Genomic DNA, 19,563 nt, shown 5'->3' with positions numbered 1-19,563 from the left:
CGTATTTATTATGTGCGACAGACAAAAAGTTTTGCTAGAGGAATTTCTTGCCCTTCCAACCAAACTCCTTTCTATTATTTCTAGAATTTCACAACAAAGTAGAAAACTATTTTTATCACTTCATCTTAAATTTTAGAATAAAAACTGATGCTTAATAAACAATTATTAATTTTTCCAGTTAAATCCCATACTTTTTATATATTTTAACATATTTTTTCTATGTACGACGTACATTCAAATATATTCACGTTAATTTGAGATCGTCAACATTACGGTCACAGTTTCAAAAATGGTTGATTTTCATTCGATATATAATTCTAAAATTTAAAAAATTCTGCAAAATTAGAGGCTTTAAAATTTTAAGTAATGATGAGAAATAATCTGTACTGTTGAACAGTGATAATTTTAATGGTACGTTGTGAATTATGTTACAAAATAAGCAAGAGGGGTCGTTATTTTGAAAAGACTGTGATTCAATCACAATATGCTACGGCTTTTCATTGTTTGTGCAATGAAATCAGAAAATAAATCTCTATTTGTTAAATTTTCATTCCTTCATTTAGATGTTCATCGTTACCATACTTCTTTTCTGAAACCCTCTATTAGTTATGAAGGATAATGTAATCCTCATCCTAAAATAAACTAACATTACATAAAGAGGAAAAACCTTATACTAGACAAGGACAAAGACGCAGCCCTACATGCTGTAATGCAATCTGCATAAGAAAATTGGTTTACGTGAAACCATTTCTAAAAATGCAACGCTTCACTACCTTGCCGGCTTTCAATCGGACGAAGGATTATCGGAAAACATGGCAAATATTAATATCGTCAGGTAAGCAACAACCCGACTTTTCTAGAGATCGATCAACCGAGTGACATGTAGAACGTGTGGAACGCAGTAGAACAGGAGCAAAACTTGTCGTTGGACATAACAGCATGTTCCTTATCTCATTTCTTTTTCTGCTGGTAAACATTGACATTCTGAATATTTGATGCAGCAAAGTGCTTTTTCGTTCCATAATACTCTTCAAAAACAAGCTTAGCTGCCAAGCTGGTTCTTCGAAGGTGACCTCAGATCCACAGACAAGCAACGTCGGGAAGGGGCGATATTATTACAGAAATCAGTTTATTTTTTCCTTCGCTAACTTTTCTCGAAGTGGCCTTCTTAAATAGTTTCTAAAAATTTCCTATTTTCTGAACTTAAAATAGCTTGAGTTAAAAAACCAAAAAACTAAGAAAAATATTAATAATATTGATCGCACATATGTATTCGAACTTTCAACATGTAAAATCCATTATCTGAGATAAATGTCATGTGGCTGGCATTGGAGAAGATTTTTGGCTTTAATCTTTACACTTATACCCATGCCTTATTCTTAAGCCCTGGTTGCTCAGGGCATTTTTCCGACCACTCTTCAGAAGTGCACCACAAACCTTCAACACGAATTAGTATATACGTGCTGTAAAATAATTGCTCTCTCAAAACTGCCAGAAGAATGTGAAAGAACGCGCCTCGCTGTAAACCGTGAGATGACTCTCGACACCGCGGGCGTAAAAAACTACATGCTTCCTGCACATTGCCCTGAGCTCCACTTTTCGTGCGAGGAAAAGGACATTTTCATTAATGACGCCCAGACCCGCTCACCCGTTTTCTTTCGAGGCTGGAAAAAACTCTATTAATGAATTTTTCTTTTCCGCAGAATGGGCATCACCATAAGTTTTTCGCAAAACGTTGCACCTTGCAATTCAGGCAGCCTGTTTTGCAACGAGTTAGTCAAGTACTTTTTGTATTTTTTCTTCTTCCGCTTTTCTGCTCGAGAGGTTTGTACTTGTCTCCACTTGGCTTCGACGTAATTGGAGCTCATTTCACGTTGTAGAGAAAAGTTGCTTTGGTGAACCAACAGGGTCAACAGGTTAGAGAACAAAAATATTGGAGCGTTATAATAAGTGCTTATCTTATAATGACCTCCAATTCGCATGATCTTTAAGTTCCTCAATTCTACATTTTAAGCAACGACATCATTTATATCTCAAAAGAACATTTTCAATTTATCACAAATAACGAATTCTTCAACCCTTTGGAAAGAAACGATAGCTGTTTTCCCTTTTTCTAACTCACCTTCTATTAACTCGACCGACTTCTTTGCTTGGAAGCTCGACGGCACACCTTACCCTTCCCAGTGAAACACTTCATGTTGTCGGTTTTATTTATTTTTATTATTTCGCTCTCATAACTTACAGCCTTGATTTTACGAATAAAAGAAAAATATGTTACACATAAGGTAAATGAAAAGAAAAATATAGTGTTTGTGTGTTCTTTTTTTTGGGAGTTGGCATTTTTGAGTAACATGTTTCTCTCTAGCGGTCATATTTGCTATTGGTATACTTCCTCTTCCTCGCCGCCTTCGCACACTGGGTTAGAACTACTTTCGCATGTGTACTCGTTTCAGTGGATATGATTTTCTCTTTCCCTTTTACTCGCCATACTTCATCATACATTGGGTCGTCTTTGGTCCGGCTATCTCGCGGTCACGCCATTATCCGCCCCACCGGCGGGAGCGTCCTCAAATTGGCTGCCTAACTACGAAGTTTGCCGCGTTTTCCTACCACTCTTCCGCACGTGGTGATTTCCGTGGCGCAACGGAGGCTTCGGTTGTAGTTTCCCTTTTCTCGTTCCTTATTTCCGTCAAGATGCAATTCGTTTTCTCGTTGTTTTCGATGTCCCGGCGCTCTACACTCGCGTTGGCTGATGCGTCGTATTCGATGTCGTTGAGAACAGTGTTGACGCGCGCGCGTGTATGTGTGTGTATGTTTTGTTTGTTTGTTTGTGAAGCGCCGTTCGAAATAGTTAGTCCGTGCGTTTGCTGTTACTGTCGTCGTCAATTACTAAACCATAATTTGCTGCTTTTGCTCCTCTCTCACATACGTTCGTGTTGTTCGAAACATTACCGTTTTGCCGTTCGTCCGTTATTTTGTTTTTAAATTGTTGTTGTGTGTTGGCGGAACCGAAATAGATCGTTTGCGGTCCACCCGGTGTTATCGTGGCCGCCGAACCGAAAAGATGGTGTTCGTAGCCTGCGACGCTCCGCGGAATAATCTTCACCGTGGAGCTGACGTATTGTGGGGGTGAAAACGCGTACCCAACTCAAGTACAGGAAGAAGAAGAAGAAAACATTCATGCTCACTAACGGTCATACCGAGCGCACGTGGTCGTTCCGGTTCCGGCTTTTCGGTGTATGTTTGTGTGTGTGCGCGCTGGCGGGTTCTGGGCTCTAGCGTTCGCTTGCTCGGAAGTGGATTTCTCGCTATCATTGTGATGGTTCATAGTAATTGTTGATGTTAGGTTAAAGTTGGTCAAGAACTTAGGGGACACATTAAGACAAAGGATAATATAGTGCTACACGAATTGCTTAGCGCTGCATCGATCACGTTCGTTCCATTAGGTGCGTGTAGGTCGGAAATAGAGAAAAGGGAGATAGAGAAGAAGAAAACACCAAATTAACAAACTTGAAAATTATGAAAACATTATCCCAAGACTACGTCGCAATGGTTGAATGAAGCTGACAGGTAGGAATCGTAGGACGTTCGTGGCATACAATAAGAGGAAGGTAAAATGATCTTGACTCTGTTCGAGCTGCCAACTGGGTTGAGCGCGATGTTGAGGTTGTACTCATTTTTCACAATTTTGAATGACAACCAGCATCCGCCCCCCGCGGGCACCCCACCACCCCTACCGAGAAGCAGTAATTTATCTTTTGGTAGCGAAATTGCAAATCTTCCCTCGGCTAACATCCTCACGGTTTCGCTTTTCTGATGTTCTTGCGGGCCTCAAAGTGAAGTCGTAGGTACTCGGACAGTATGCGGGAGTGGTTTGTTTGATAAAAATAAATTCCTCACCCTGAACGAACGGTGAACTTATTTTTATCACCTTGAACGCATTCCTAAAACCGATCCTACCATTTCCACCTAGAGTTCCCGAGCCAGAGCCTAGCTATTTTTAGGGCAAGTGCCGCCGCTCTACCGCCAAACCGGCAACTTAGGCAGATCGAAAGTGTCGAAAGTGACCCCAAATGATAACGACTGTTTGCTTGACCCCCTCTTCATAGCAGCTTCTTTGCCTTTGCACCCTCCCGGTTAAAACTCACGGAGAAGTCGCGTGCGTTGATCTTTCTCGGCGTAACACCATAAGTGTCCTTGCTGACCGGGTTGTAGTGGTAGCCGGGCGACTTGACTCTTTCGCAGGCGAATTTCGAGTCACTGTAGATGCTCTGCGATTCGAAGGTCGAGCTGTAGGTGCGCTTCTCCTTGGCCATGATGTCCTGGGAGCCTGTCGTAGCGGATGGCGATAGGAGAGGGAAATTAGATCATCATTTGAGATTTGCGTCATCGTCCACCGAACCGGATCTATTTTCTTTTTCATTCACTTACCCTTGAGCGATTTGAGGTAGGTGTTGAAGAAGCGAGCCTTCTTGCTGATGGGCTCGTAGCTTCCGATCATTTCCAGATGTGGCTTGAACATTTTCGGTTGAGTTTTTGGTGTGAGGTTTGTTTACTGAAACGATCGAAACGAAAAACATACAAGTGTGAGCAACACACTAATCATTTGGTTCGGTTTACATTGATGATTGAAATTTGCGATCAAATTTAACGGAGCGCATTTCATTGTTTACATTTCAGTAATTTTTTTTCTAAAGAACATAGTACGACAAAAACATGCTGTTTTCGATTTAATTATTTCTCCATATTTCTACGTATGTATCAAATTCTTGAAATATTATCCACCAAGCACATGTTTTGGATTTTTTCGTTTTTCAGAGAAAATTTTGTTAGTATCCAAACGCGAAAAACCCAAAAACGAAACACAATGAACCGGAAACTCCCTCGTTCAGTTTGCCGAAAGATAAATCATGTAATTTGCAATCCAAAACACCACCCAGGAAAAATGTAGTTTATGTGTGTGCCTTTCCCCTGCGGTACCATTACAGATATGGCCGTTTTCCTTTCGGCCTCAGATTTATGATCACATGTTGTCGGTATGCTCACAATAAAAGAAGTGAGCCAGTGGAGTTTCCCCGCTCGATAGCCAACGTGCGATAATTATGCGCGGGGATGCTGCTTTACCAAGCGGACCAAGGGGAAAACAATTTAACCGCCGTTCGCCAATTTCAGGGTGGAATTTTCCAACTCCCAAACATGCCGTTTTTTCAAATGATAACTTTTGTAAAATAATTGCCATAAAAAAGTGGGAAACGGAAACCATGAAACAGTGGCATCTGCCGCCGAGGGATGCGCCATGTTTGCCGGGCGGAACATTTACAAGTACCACTGCCCCGCTCCACCGTCGTCCGGGTTCGTTCATAAATCTATGCCGTCGTTTGTCGGAAAAGGTCCGAGACGGAATCCAAAACGAGGCTTATTATGTGAAGCAGGAGCAAAAGTTTGGTCGTATGGGTGTGTTTTCCAACGAAACACCGGGCGGCTCCATCGGGAGGACCATCAAAACGTGTACCAGATGTAAGGAATGTTGGGTCAGAAAGACAAGACACAGAGAGAGAGAGAGAGAGAGAGAGAGAGAGAGAGAGAGAGAGACGGGGAACAAAACAAGTGGCAACCTGCTCGAGTTGAGGAATGTCTAGCGGAGAGATGCTGTCCGTGCCCCGGCAAGGGTAAGTTATTTGATCTTTCTGCCGAAAATGAAATGAGAAACGCAGCGCAATGCATCGGGTGGCATGCTAAGAGGGACATTTTTTGCATTGCACAACTGCTCGTATTTTTACCTTTTGCTTTTCTTTGGCGATGGGAAACCGCCGCCAAGTGGGACCAATTATCGTTGCTCACCGCAACGTTGGGAATCGTACGATTGAAACAGAAACTATTTTTAAAAATATGCTCTTCCCAAGACGCGTCTAGTGGCGCTCAACGTCCTCCAAGTGAGTGTATGTTTGTGTACGGGCAGCATCGTTTTGTTCAATTATTTTTTTAAAACAGTTTTTAAGTACGGGATGATGAATCACCGTCAGCACTAATGCTTGTCTGCTCGATCACCGGTGCGGTGTACGCAACATGTCCTTCCTTGGTGCCTTCCCTCACCCCACTCCCTGCTAGTACCACCCGCCAAAGATGGCACACTTTCGATAACGGTTTTTTGTTTCCGTTATTATTATTCTTCTTCTCTGGGGGGAGTGTTTCGGTCATAAAAATTGCTCTCGGTGCAGTTCCATTTGACTTTATCGCCGATCAGGACCCGGCCGATCGGGTGGAGGGAAAAGAAAGACTCACGGTGGCGAGCGGCACGTTATTACATTTTCAAACGAGCTTTTTTCCACCCCGTCGAGGTCGCTTTTGGGGCCGCCAAAGATTGGCAAAATAACACGGCCAGCAGCAAATAGGTTTCTTCACTTCACCGTCCCACCGCGGACACTCATCGGACGAGTCGCGGCGAGGGTTTTTTTCATGTCCTTTTGTCCCTCTGTGTGTTTGTGTACCGGTTTTGTTTTACCTCATCCTTCCTTCGTCGACAGCCTCTCGTAGGCAGTTGGGGCAATAACGAGCAGCGGGCAAAAATAAACATAATTTTTCACCGTCGTCCATATGTCCTCCCCTCCTGGGCGTGGTGCGTTTTTACCGCCCCGACTTCGATTGCCTTCCCTCGGGTCCTTTCCCCACCAAGGGAGGCGAAAGATAATTGCGATCGCAGTGACATACATCTCTGCACACCTTGTCGGTCGGGTTTTTCTTTTTTCTTCAGGCTGTCCCACGAATGGAACCACCTTTGCAGTCCCCATTTTGGCCCCAAAATATGCGCGCAAGTGTTTTGATGCTTTGCCATGCTGGAATGTGTGCTTCGATGACCACTTAAAGGGCATCTCAGCAAGCGTGGAGGGTCAGCCAACCTGCCGAAGAAGATGGACAACCAATACCGCAGGACGTTTGCAATGCTCGCGAGTTGGGATGCCATCAAGTGCGTTTGTCACGGCGCAAGACAAACGGTGAAGATGCCATAAATCGCCGGCCATTACCGCATCTGCAGCGGATTGATAGCCAGTGACGGCCAGTGTGAGTTTCCCCGCTCGAATGGCAAGCGTCCAGATTGAACCGGCGATAACTGCGCTCTCAAACCAAGGCCGCTAGATCTTGGATCTAGATGCTCGCGTACTCTAACCGGGACAGTTTGCTACCTTGACGCGCCACCGTCCCCGGAACCGGGCTCTCCTTACGCAAGAGCGTCGTCGGCATCGTCGTGGCGCAAACGCACCGTTTCGACTGCTGGTAATTATTTTTAGCACTAACCAACTGGCTCGGGATCGGTTCGGTCTGCAAGTGCCATGTCACTTGTCAAAATTAAAGGAATTTGTGAACTCTCTTTCGCTCCTTATTGGTGTTCTCTCCCTCTCGTAAGGCATACGTGTCTCTTTTTCACTAAACCAAGGCTATTTGGCTAATAAGTTTTGGTCAAACAAGATTTTCTGTTCAAACTAGATAAGCGAATGATTCTATTTGGGCTACAATTATTTATATTTATCACAATCACTTGTTTACCAAAATCTATCGATCACATGGAAAACCGAACCGAGACGCATGAAAAATATTAACCGCTGCTAGCCGTGCCTTTTTGAGTATTTGGCAAAGGCAAAAATTCCTCAATGAACGAGAAAATATTGAACAGCTTCTTTTTATGCGGCGTTAACAGTTTTTGCTTTGTGAATCAGCTCAAAAACGTTTCAACCAATAAGACACGGAGAGAAGTTTTGCAAAAAAAACAAAAACTAACAAGTACACCCAGAAAGGATCGATCGAAAGCACGAACGCATCCCGTCAGCAGAATGGTGGAAAACGTGCCACCAAACAGTGTGCACCGTGAAAACTGAAACAATTTCAATTCTTCAATCAGGAAGCGCTATGGCTCAGTGTTTCTGTTTTTACATGCTTTCGCACATTGTTCTCGTTTTTGCCGCTTTTGAACTGAAATCGATTTGCGAATACAGCACCAGACATGAAATATTTGTCAGATTATTTTTTCCATTTCCCTTGGAGGAACAAAACAACACACTCGCACTATCACCAAAACTAGGCCATTCCAGACACTATCCGTCGAATCGATTCTTATCAGCTTGATGCAAACAAAAAATGGCTCCACACAATCCTGCAAATCGCATCCGCTAATCGGGGTTGCACGATCGCTAAATCACACGATTCTCGTTCGCTGGGTTTTCCTAATCCCCCTTCCTGGGGCGGGCGAATGCGAATTTCTAGGGGCAGTATATGGTGTGGCAGAAAATTTGGGGTTGCTTACAGATTCGAAAGCTCAGCAGTTGCAGCAGACAGCCAACTGTTCGTGATGCGAGATAACTCAAGACTGATTAGGCTGATACTGGTGAGGGTTTAAAAACCCGCGCTCGAGTACCATGGCGCGATCCGGCCGGTGCGGTCCATTTGCATGTCCGTCCTGCTCGCACGTCCCTGGCCTCTTTGTTCGGGAACGGGCAAATCGGTCCCGCTCTCGCTCGGGCGTTCTTTCTTCCCAACCCCCGGGGGTTTTTTGGCTAGGCGTACGTACCCGGTTCGATCTCCGCGCGATCGGGCGGGCCATTCGGGCTGTTGCGAATCCAACCAGTGTAGAAAAAAGAACCAAAACCACTACCCGAGGAGCGAAGAAAGAAAGACCGTCGCGTTTATGCTGTAGCGTGTATTTCTCACGGCAAATCGCGGCGCATTACGGTCCGCTCGCCTCGCACGTCATCGTGTCGCGCAATCGAGAGCGAAAGGGAGATGACAGACGGGTTAGGGTTGGGGGGTACAGCCCGATGGAATGTGCCCCTCCCGAGGGTGGAAGGAGGCGGATGGGCGGGAAGGCGTTTAAAAATATCGCACGTGGCTTCGCGCGAGAGGGCCGCAATCGGGTGGTGGAATCCCTCGGGGGATGATCCTCTTTCGGGCGAGGGGGATAATTGGCCCGCGCGATCGTTTGTTTTGATCGATCGATTGACCATGATCCAATGTGAAGTTCAAAGTACCTTCGCGGTGCATCTGCGCCCGCTATTCCTGGCCCGAGCCAACCACAAAAGGTGTGCGCGCACCTACCAGCTTCCATCGAACCAGCATAAAGGGTGCTTTTCCACTCGAGGCGATACAATTTGACACAGATTGTAATGTTCCCAATGGAAAATAATTTACTAAAACAAACCAACCAAGGCATGATGTAGAAAGTGAAGAGTACACGGAATTCTATTTACGATCAACCGTGACGCAAAAGCAAACGACTGTAGGGTCATAAGAGGGTGGGTAAAGGTCGAAAGGAAACCGGCCACCCCACGCGGGGACGTACTCCGTTCCAAGTGTTGATCATGACCGCTAAAAATAACGCTTTTGTTTATTTCTTTGTCATCGTATCCGTAACAAGAGTGAGCATTTATTGTCCTTTTTTCTCGATAACACGACACCGTCGATCGAAAGGCGAACGGATGATGATCACAGCGTGATTGCTCATAAAAACACGATTAGTTATTTTTAAGAGAACGGGCTCTTGCTCACCTTCAGAAGCAGGGATTAATCAAACCCAAAACCCCTACCCACCGCCTACCACTCAAATCCCCAACGGGGAAAGTGCTCGTTTGTAATTCGATTATAGTTTGCATACAGTTTCAGGTTACCTTGTATCGGCTCCCCCTAATCCCTATCATATACCCTTGGCTGAGACCTTCGGCGTACAATTTATCGTCCATTTGCGTTTCACAACAATCAACGCACGCACCGAGCCGGTTGGGAATGATACGCACGAATTTACCCTCAACAAAATGCCCAGCTTCGATAGCCATGGAGGCGCCTGGTGGCCCGTGTGTTAGGCAGCGAACCGGGCTGCGTTGTAAGCTGCTTCATTAATAAACTATCGCTGCCGAGTCGAGATAGTGCTCGGGGAAAAGCGGTACCACCGACTCTATTGTGTGTCCCGCACAATTTAATTAACGATTTACACGTTTGTCCCAATCGTTCGGCGCTGGCGGGCTCCATTTTAATCTCCAGCGTTCATTTACATCCGTGTGTCGGAAGGTTTGAAACTAATTTGGTTTTCGTTCGATCCATTCCAACAAAAAACAAAAACACATCCAACAGGCTCCATGGGTTGCAATCGGCTGGTGTTCAGCTCGAGCCGTATCCGTAACGGCAGCATCGAACCATCCCATTCGAAGCACTCCGGCCTATTCCCGTCGAGTCTCTGCCAGCTGTACGAGTTCGTCGGCGATGGAGCGGAACGAATTCAGGTAAGCTGTGAATCCTTCCCAGTTTGATACATCTTATCCCACTGTCAGTCTCTTTCTCTTTCTCCCTCTCTCTCTCTCCCTCCCTTTCTTTCCACACAGATCATCTTTTCGGAGTTCCGACTGCCGTCGAAGCTCGGCCCGACCGAATGCGGTGACACGGATATCCTAATGGTAATTAATTTTCACTTACATCTTTGCCCCGACGGAGGGTGGAAAGTATTGTTGTGGGTTCACGCCTTCACCACACCGAAGCCGTCCTCAAACCGGGAGCCAATTTCATTTATTTCGTACGCGACGGTATCTGGTGACACAGGATACAGCGGAGAGAACTTGCGTTAGGGGCTTAACACACGGCAGGTTGATAAACTCCTTTTCCGTTGTGTTTATTAATGCGGAAGCTTCCACACCTTCCAGACGGAGAAAAAATAAACCCAGGCTGGCGTAATGAAACTCCGAGCTGACAAACGTGGGGTGACACTTTGCGTCCTTTTCGCTCCCGTATTCATGGCATACGGGAAATTTGTTTCCCCAAGGAAGCACCATGGAGGAAAGTTTGTTAAATAATTCAATGCCTTTCAGCGGAGGTTTTGTGAGTAATTTAACATATACATCGTTACATTCGAATGTATTTAACCGTTCCGATTGTACCTTCACGAGTTGATTTTGCATACTTTGTCAACTTGAATGGCAGTATTGTGGTGTGATCTGTTCATTATTTTTCCACTCTGTAGATTACAATTTTAATACATTCAATATGTGGTGAATAGGATAGGATCCATTATTATTTACCTTTGATGTATTTACAATGTAGCCAAATGTAAAACCACACTGCTATGATTGATTGGGTGAAAATCAAATATTTTAATAGAAAAACATAACTGAATGTGAAAGATCTATTTTTACACGTCAACCATGTTTTACGCGATATGCAAATGAACGATGTGCTCAACTATGCTTTTTTTCCACTCGAACTCTACCAAGTGCAGTTCGTTCCATTAGTGGAATAGATTGCCATACAAGAGCAGTCGGAAAATGGAGAAGCTTAAGTGAACCCTTGAAAATAATGAAACAAGCCCGATACCATAAACGAACGACCGCGATACCATTTTGTTTTGCTAGAGAAATTTTGCAACCGGCTGCCATGAAGGTACCGTATTAAGCGCTTTGCAGTGTGCACTCGTTAAACATACAAAGTTACATGAACTAAGTATCCGTACTATTAATCTCTATTAGTTAACAATATAAAGAAATGAATAATATTCATAGCTTATCTATGGGAATACTGTTTTTAGGAAGAAATAAATTTATTGTTTGATTAGTTTTAGATTTTAAATTTAAAATATGCTTTCAAATGAAAAAAGACAGATGCGTACTACAATTTGGAAAATATGCTTCACAACCGACAAGCGTGAAGCTTAACGAGGAATACTGTCGTCATAAACTAAACCTGCCATTATCTCTGCCAATTGCCAGCGTTCTTGAATATTAATTCAGAGATAGTAGAAAATGCATAAAAAATGAGGAAATAATGAAAAAGTATATCCGTACATGGTTTGTTTCATCATCAGTAAGGACATCTAGACATATTCCGATCATTCAGTATTCCTATGAAATCTTTTTTATTTGTTTAATGGTAGAGAAAGCAAAAACCGTCCGTAGAATCCCGAAAACTCGTTAAGGAGTATTTCATAGGAGAGGGCTCCCACTGATTTTGTGGTGTACAAATATACTCCGAATCGAATATGATATGTTATGCAATAGATTGACTAGGGTTGTTCATTTTATTCATCTGATATTGATTCGAGTTGTTTAGTTCTAAATTGAAGTTGAGATTGATGACCTGGTTTCCCTCCAAAAGTGGGTCGAATTTATTTTTCACTACAGCTTATTGGCTATTTTGCTACCTCTATGTCCTCACGTTGATCTGTAGAATGTTATCCAACATCGAAAATTCGTGTTTCGAGACATGTGATTATTTACACACGATGACCGATCTGCCATCTCCTATTTCGCAGGTTTACTACATCGTTGACGGCCGGGAGGAGCTCGTGGAGACGCTTTGCGGTGTCACGCTGCCAAAGCCAATCCTCTCCAACGGCCCACGGATGTTGCTGGAGTTTCGCAGCAGCTTCAACAACACGGAAAACAAGGGCTTCAACGGGGACTTCTTCTTTCTCACAAGTGCGTAAAGTCCCTCCGCAGGGAAGGCGGCCGCAAGCCCGCGTGATTAATTGTCTTCCACCGCACATTGTTTATTGTTCTCTACTTTATCTGTTTGGTTTTCGTCCGCTCCGCTTGCGCCCCGCGCTCTCCCCAACCCGACCAGACTTTGGCATTCCTACGGGACATCAGCCGACGCAGTCCGAGTGCAGCTTCCACTACTTCAAAAACGCCAGCAGCCAGGGATGGATACAGTCGCCGAACTTTCCCGGAGCATATCCAAGGTTAGCAAACCCACCTTTGCTGTTTACGGTATTAAACGGTGCTTCGGGCTTCCGATGAGTTCGGAATTTTATTTTTAAGTCGAGTGAGCTCAGTTGTTTGCCGACCTGAACACCTTGTCAATCTCGGGGTTGTTTGCATCTGATGGCCGCTGTCAACTTTAACGAATTTCCATTACGTTGTGCATGTCACGGTTCATTTTTGGTTTAACCTCATTCCGTACCGGAAAAATAAGTGACGCGTAAAAAGCGCTTTGCTTAAGGGGTACTTTAAAGCTTTGCTTACTCAACAACAAGCGCAACAAGAAAATAATTTGTCATATCAAATTTTCCGAAAGAACATCTAAAGAAAACTTTAGTATTACATTTCATGTTGAAAACAATAACTCAATAAATGCCTCGAACTAATTAGTAGCTTTCTTATTTTCCTCCAACAATTCTTACCACATGGTTGACATTTGAAAATTGCATCGCTGCAAATATTCAAACTCAATCCCTTCAATTCTTTAAGAACCAATTTTTTATTACACTTGGACATCACTTCCATAAACAACGCTGAGTCAAATGTTATGTTTGTAGAAAATTACGGTAGCAGCGTGTATATGGCTTTAGAGATTTGAACAAACAAAATTATTTTTTAAAATGAGGGGCAATTAAATAAGTTGAAGAAACAACTAGTTCTCTTTAATTTCTGAAAACAATGAACGCGAACGCGAACACATTTTTTTAACATATTTAAATATTTCAATTCAAAGATATATTTTTCCTGTCCGAACCAGAACCCATTTGAACTCGCATCGCATTTCTTATGACTCGCATCGCTACCAGCAGCTTCATTGATGGTAGAGAAGGCTCGAGTAGTGATCATGAATTTTTATATGAATTTTTAAAACATTCAAATGGAATCGAATTCTTACCAAGACCGAACCCTGCCTTGTACTACGCGAAGGCTGACTAACCACGGAATAAGTCCTTATCCGGTAGGCATAACCGAAGCCGATCGTTATGCCAAGAAGAAGGAGAAGAAATAGGCTTAAATATTACATCAATTACGATAAACTCAAAAATGAAAACGAAACAGAACATACAACTCTTAATAATTTGTTCATTTCACAAAGACGCATAACGAAGTTTGTTGTTCTTTCTGATCTTCCTAACCCCTCCATAACAATACTGCCTTGCTGACTGGAAAACACGAAAAAGAAACATCATCTGTAACTATTTCTTCCACGGCGCTGCGCATGACTACGTTTCCATCCGTTTCACGTACTTCGACATAGAAGGCATACAGCCGTAAGTATCCCTCTCGGTGGCATTGGGGGACCGCTCCCCGGCTAACCCCCACTCACCCCGAACGAGTCGTTCAACCCGATCGGTGGTCCTGGCTTTCTCTTTCAGCTGCGACGAGTACACTGCCAGCGATTACGTGGAGTTTTCTAATTTTAACACACGCGATCGCAAGTACGGCATGTACTGCGGCGTATGGCGCGATCTCAACGTCCGCTCGGATGGACGGTACTTTCGCATCACTATGGTGTCGAACGATCGTCTGGATGCTACCGGCTTTCGAGCGCAGTACACATTCGAGACGACACCGGTGACGACAGAGCGGGTGGAAGTGACGATCGGCAAGGTCACGACCAGTGTCGCCAGCAGGATACACGGTAGGTTCAAAGCAATACCCCACCATTCTAATGTTACCGCTTGAAAACATGAAAAAAGCAAATCAACAAACTCGCCATTTGTTGAACTGTAAATGCATAACAAAAAAATACGATTTGAAACCACTTTGCTATGAAGGGTTAACAGTGTCGTGCACGTTGCATACCGTAAGGCGCAATATTGAATTTTTCAAACATACCCTTACCGTGTAAACCGCTGTTTAAACTTGCCTGGAATTCCCGGTGGCGGGAACGGGAAAAAGTAGCCCAGATTCGACAAAATATCCAGCGGGAACGAGCTTATTCGTCCGATCTGTCAAAGTGAAGCTTTGTTTACGTTTTAGTTTGTTTACGTGATCTAAATTGGCGGCAGGTAAAAGTGGAATTGTGAGTCATTATCAAATATAAAGTTTATGAATGGTGTTGTTGAGTTCCTCCTCCAAAATTTTGCGTCGAAGACTACTCGCATTTTGGTTTCTCTCCAACAACATCGGCCGCATTCATATACGTTGCCCATACCGACGTTGTTGTAGCAAGCGAATGAAACTTTTCATGAAACGTTTCAATTAAGCAAATGCGTCCGTTCCCGCCGGGTCGTAGTTTCGCGTTTTTTAAACATAGCGGGAACGACCCAAGGGGATTTTTGAAATATTTCCGGCGCCTAGTCCGACCCGTTTTCGCGTCGAAAACGGGTCGGTCCAGGGCACGATGCGCAGTAAATTTCGACCCGATTTGACAGCGATGTTGACGGGCTGTCAGATTCAAATTTGATGGTGGGTTCAAATTCAAAATAGTGGGTTCGAAAAAAATTATCATTCTAGGTTCAAAAATAATATCCTCTCTAGGTCTGTTTTCCCTCCTCATTCCGCTATCTTTCCTCTTCCCTCTCCTAGCCTCTACCTGTAATGCACCATGATTCGATATTCTTTCGTTTTTTTACTGTCGCGATCGTGGTTAACACAGTGGTAGTGATTACATTGGTGGTAGCTGTTGAAGAGAAATTTTTATTGTTTGGTTAGTGAGGATTGAACACTTATCGTTATACATACCATACGATGCGCAGACCGGTTGATCTATCGGCGATGTTGGAAAGTGTCTTGTTGATTGTCTGTTTTATTTTACGTAACGATGGATACATTTTCTCAAAATTGCACTCGCGCGAAATAAGGTGCGTAGTATAAAATCATGAAACTAGAGGTTGGAGTTGAAAAATTCGACGAAGTTTGTGCAGTTTAATAATGTGTTTGATTTTTCTATTGTGCTGTTTTTTTAGATTTTAACACTCAATTGACGGTGACTGCAGCATGTTTTGGTCAGAAAGCACACGCCAATAAAGTGTTAAGTGTGGAAGTATTCATGCTACGACATCCACTGGGACAATCAATGTGAAACCCACCGAAACAACTGAAAACCGACTCAGGACATTCCATCGTCACTGTGTATCTTTTCAAATTCCACCAGCATTGACAAATCACGGTAATTATTGAAATCATGTTACAAAGATATAACTTTATATTTGTGCCATTTATAAGACAAATACTGTGTATCATTTATTTTTAGAAGGAGCTTTCAAACGCAACCTTCACAACCATTAATATCATACCAGCATCTAAGCCATCGATTTCTGGCAAGTGAATCAGAGAACAACTCTTCTTTCATTAGTTGCATGAGTTTTGTCGTCTGCAAGGCTTGCGGTATTACTTTACATTGACTTTGGTCCCATTTTCTCTTTCCCAGTGTTTCGTTTCGCCAGCCCACCAGCAGTCGCTTCATGATGCTAAGATCGATAAGATGCAAACGATCCGCTACCACGACATCCTAGACTATGTAAAAAAATAAATCTTAAAGAGGTGTAATCGTTCTTTGGTGTCCTGGATAGGCGCCTTGCCTGAATCCTCCATCAGTTCGTTGTGTCCCAGAAAATACAATGGTGCGAGCAACGCTGCCGTAGTGACCTACGACAGTACATTTCTGGCAACTCCTATAATCAACATGTCCTACTACACCTGTGAAAATTAAATGAAAGAACAATTAAATACATGTGAAATTGTCTGCTGATAAGTTTTGTAGTCAACCTGTTATGAATGCTCTTGCTGGAGCGTCTGCAATAATAGCCCTTAGATTCCCGTTGATGTTTACTCCACATTCCATTAATAAATAGCGTTGAAACCCCATTTCATCCACATAAGCTCCATCTCGATCTTCAACTAGAATTTCTGCTTCCACTATATTGTCAGCTACAGCTTCAATATTTGCTGTAGATTGCTGCGTTTTGAACATTTTTCAGACATTGTCAGATCGACGATAGAAAACAGCATTCTTTCGCAAATGTTTTAATTCGGTTTTAAGCACATTTTCAAGGGATTTCTTGTACAAAATAGACACCAAGTTTTTACAACATACTGGACGAGCGGTTATTTTAAAATGTAAACAATTCCTCAACGGGCTGTTGCTCACACACACACAAGTCTATGCTGTTGGCAATATAACGCGAGAGAAAAGGACGGAACGATAGAGCAGACAGCATTTGGATTGTCATTAGGAAGTGAGGGGTATGTCAAATGGTGACGGAGTGGTTGCGGGGTAGCTCTCCCGTCGTGGAGGGGTTTTTTTGTATGGAACTTTCATGGGTTCGGGTCGAAACGTCAATTTGGCGCTCCTTGGGGAAATCCGTTTTTTTCATATGGAGTTTCCCGTCGTCCAGCGGGATTCCCGCTGGACGGCGGGAATATTCGTGCGAATACCGCTGTGTCTAGCCGTCGCTTAACGCGAAAAGCCAAAAGCCCCGAAAACAAGACTAACTTTTCTTATCATATTTTTTTGTAATAATAACCTTGTTTGACAACACTTCAGAAAATTACACAACACAGACATTTATCGTGTCAAAACTCATCCTGAAACCCAAACCCGACTTAAGCCTGTGAAAATAACATTATAGGACAATTTATTTTGTGAAGCAACTTTAACATTCATATCGTGAGAATTTTATATAGTTTCGTAGTAAAAGATTATTCACACTTTGTTAATCCCTTTAAAACGCTGTGATTTGTTTCACCGCTAGTTTGGGTTTAAAATTCGTTAACATGGCTCTGTGTAAACAACGCACTTGCTAGCGTATTTTGTCCCCACGATGCCACTGCACGTTCCACAAATGAACAAACCGAGTTTCCAGTATTTATTTAAGCCTCGTGAAATATGTTTGTGCACACTGTAGAACAACATTTGCACATCAAACCATGTGGACCTCAAACTAATAACGGTTTGGTTCTCACTCCGACGTAAAAAATAACTCCTCGAGTAAACATATGTATTTTTCTTTTGGCATAGCCTCCCATCTACAAGCATGCAAACAAATACGTGAGCAACATAACTAAATTCGCCAGCTGTTATTTTTTTCCAACCCATTCCACCCACACAGATCCACCGACGATGCTGTTAGGAGCGTTGGTGCTTTCCCCGGCGGTAGCACTGATTACGGGCCCTTCCACAGCCGGCATTTGCATCATTAGGATCATTGGTTTAGAGCTAATAAAATTCCTCCAAGACTGACGGCCCCACCGGGGGAAAACCTTGCAAACGGGCGCCCGTGAACCCAAATTGCTTCCGTTATCAGTTTCCGTAGGAAGCGCACCGTAGGATCCGCAGGAATACGCAAATAATATGAACGGCATAAAAAGTGCCTAGCGAGAATCTCACGACAGACGGGAGTGCGGGAGCCCTCGAAAGATGGATCTGTTATCCGATAACAAACGATGTATCGAACGATAGGGATGGAATGAGGGAATGGGATAATTTTAAGTAAAATGGAAAACATCTTGCATTTTATTTTCTTTGTAAAAGTTCTAGCCAATGGGAGACTTTATAAATGTGGAAAAGCCAAATATTTTATAAAAATAATGAAAAGTCCGAAAATCAGTAAACAGACAAAAATAAAAATATATTTCCGTGTATTTAACATAACATTTTTTCTGACGTTGCAGAAATCTCTGCATTTTTGACTCTTCTTTTATTTAGTTTAGAAGAACCAGGTAAGTACGAGAGAATACATATTATAAGGTTTGAATGGTTTGGGGAGGTAATTTATTATTACACTCCTTATACATTGAATCATAAGACATTCGGATTGCGTTCGCGAACTAAAATCATATTTTATCATTCGTTTAACATTTCTAGAAACACTATTTTAACTAAATGTATTTGTAATAAAAGTAAACATCAGTAACGAGGCAAAACAATTGGAAATTAAGCAAGCGGTACAAAATACAATATGAGGCCATAAATTACAGCTGAATCCGCAGGGATTACTGAAAATTGAAGAAAAGTACAAAACAAAATTGTCTTGTTTTTAAACAACACTGAGGTACTGAAATTAATTGCCGTTACCCAAAACACGATCGATAATTGGGCTACAGATCACAGCACACAATAGCCGTGATAAATCAAGCGTGGGCTGCGAATTGAGATCAATTTGACAAATTTTTATGAATATTGTCTGGTTCTTGATAGCAAATTTTTAGTATCAATATTTCATTGTACGTAGCATTATTACACCTTGGCGAAATAACTTGTTATCACTTGAACGCATGAAACCACTGTGGATGCTTACTATCAGCATCCACAGAAATAAAATAAAAGAATACAAAATCGTCAGCCTCGACTGGATCTTCACGGAATCCGAGTGGAGGCGATAAATGATAACGAAAACAACGCGGAGCAGCGAAGTGCGTTCAACGCCGAAAAAGAGTAGTGATGAAGCGTGATTATCACAGCAACACGCTTCTCGTGATTTCGTGATTCTGCTCTTCGCCTTTCGTTCCGACTGTTTGTGTACACAAATTATATATTTGAATTGTACTCCAGTGGGACATGGTAAGTCGGATGTAACCAGCTTCCGTAAACAAACTAATCATATTCAGTTTGTAATATGATTCAACATATTTTTTGCTTCTTCCATTGACAATAAACCAAACGCTAAAATGCGAAAATAAGCGAGATCAAAAAACCGAAGCCGATACTTCGGAGAGACAGAGATGCAAGGATAAAAAAACATGCAATGTGGATAGAGCAACATAGATATAGTGAATAGAAAGAGAAAGATGCTGCCGTATATCGTTATCGTCGAACTGATTCAATAAATTTGTAAATTAATCGGCTTGCTAATATGTTAATAGCACTGTAAAATAAAGGACGGCTACTAGC

The 19,563-nt window shown here is 42.8% G+C and overlaps 2 protein-coding genes across 2 annotated transcripts; one reads left to right on the top strand and one right to left on the bottom strand.

The window, feature by feature from the left end:
• Window positions 1-2,208: 2,208 nt before the first annotated feature.
• LOC131258447 (uncharacterized) lies at window positions 2,209-4,532 on the bottom strand. Its single transcript, XM_058259768.1, has 3 exons — window positions 4,432-4,532; window positions 4,149-4,330; window positions 2,209-3,419 (listed from the first exon to the last, which is right to left on the bottom strand). Exons 1-3 carry the CDS (start codon window positions 4,520-4,522, stop codon window positions 3,414-3,416), a joined length of 279 nt encoding a protein of 92 aa, XP_058115751.1. The 5' UTR covers window positions 4,523-4,532; the 3' UTR covers window positions 2,209-3,413.
• Window positions 4,533-10,118: 5,586 nt separating this feature from the next.
• LOC131258838 (suppressor of lurcher protein 1) lies at window positions 10,119-18,282 on the top strand. Its single transcript, XM_058260222.1, has 7 exons — window positions 10,119-10,262; window positions 10,362-10,433; window positions 12,278-12,443; window positions 12,589-12,706; window positions 13,907-13,996; window positions 14,102-14,367; window positions 17,783-18,282. Exons 1-7 carry the CDS (start codon window positions 10,119-10,121, stop codon window positions 17,911-17,913), a joined length of 987 nt encoding a protein of 328 aa, XP_058116205.1. The 3' UTR covers window positions 17,914-18,282.
• Window positions 18,283-19,563: the final 1,281 nt, after the last annotated feature.

Source organism: Anopheles coustani, chromosome 3, assembly GCF_943734705.1.
Source record: "Anopheles coustani chromosome 3, idAnoCousDA_361_x.2, whole genome shotgun sequence".
NCBI lineage: Eukaryota > Metazoa > Arthropoda > Insecta > Diptera > Culicidae > Anopheles > Anopheles coustani.
Note: the sequence above shows the minus strand (reverse complement) of the source record. Positions and strands in the feature narration are given on the sequence as shown.

What these genes read in the sequence shown, in the direction of transcription:
- LOC131258838 (XM_058260222.1), top strand. Translation starts at nt 10,119, where the DNA reads ATGGGTTGCAATCGGCTGGTGTTCAGCTCGAGCCGTATCCGTAACGGC. An exon ending in ATGGAGCGGAACGAATTCAG is followed by an intron (nt 10,263 to 10,361) that starts GTAAGCTGTGAA and finishes CTTTCCACACAG; the next exon opens with ATCATCTTTTCGGAGTTCCG. An exon ending in GACATAGAAGGCATACAGCC is followed by an intron (nt 13,997 to 14,101) that starts GTAAGTATCCCT and finishes TTTCTCTTTCAG; the next exon opens with CTGCGACGAGTACACTGCCA.
- LOC131258447 (XM_058259768.1), bottom strand. Translation starts at nt 4,522, where the DNA reads ATGTTCAAGCCACATCTGGAAATGATCGGAAGCTACGAGCCCATCAGC. An exon ending in CTACCTCAAATCGCTCAAGG is followed by an intron (nt 4,331 to 4,431) that starts GTAAGTGAATGA and finishes CCGCTACGACAG; the next exon opens with GCTCCCAGGACATCATGGCC.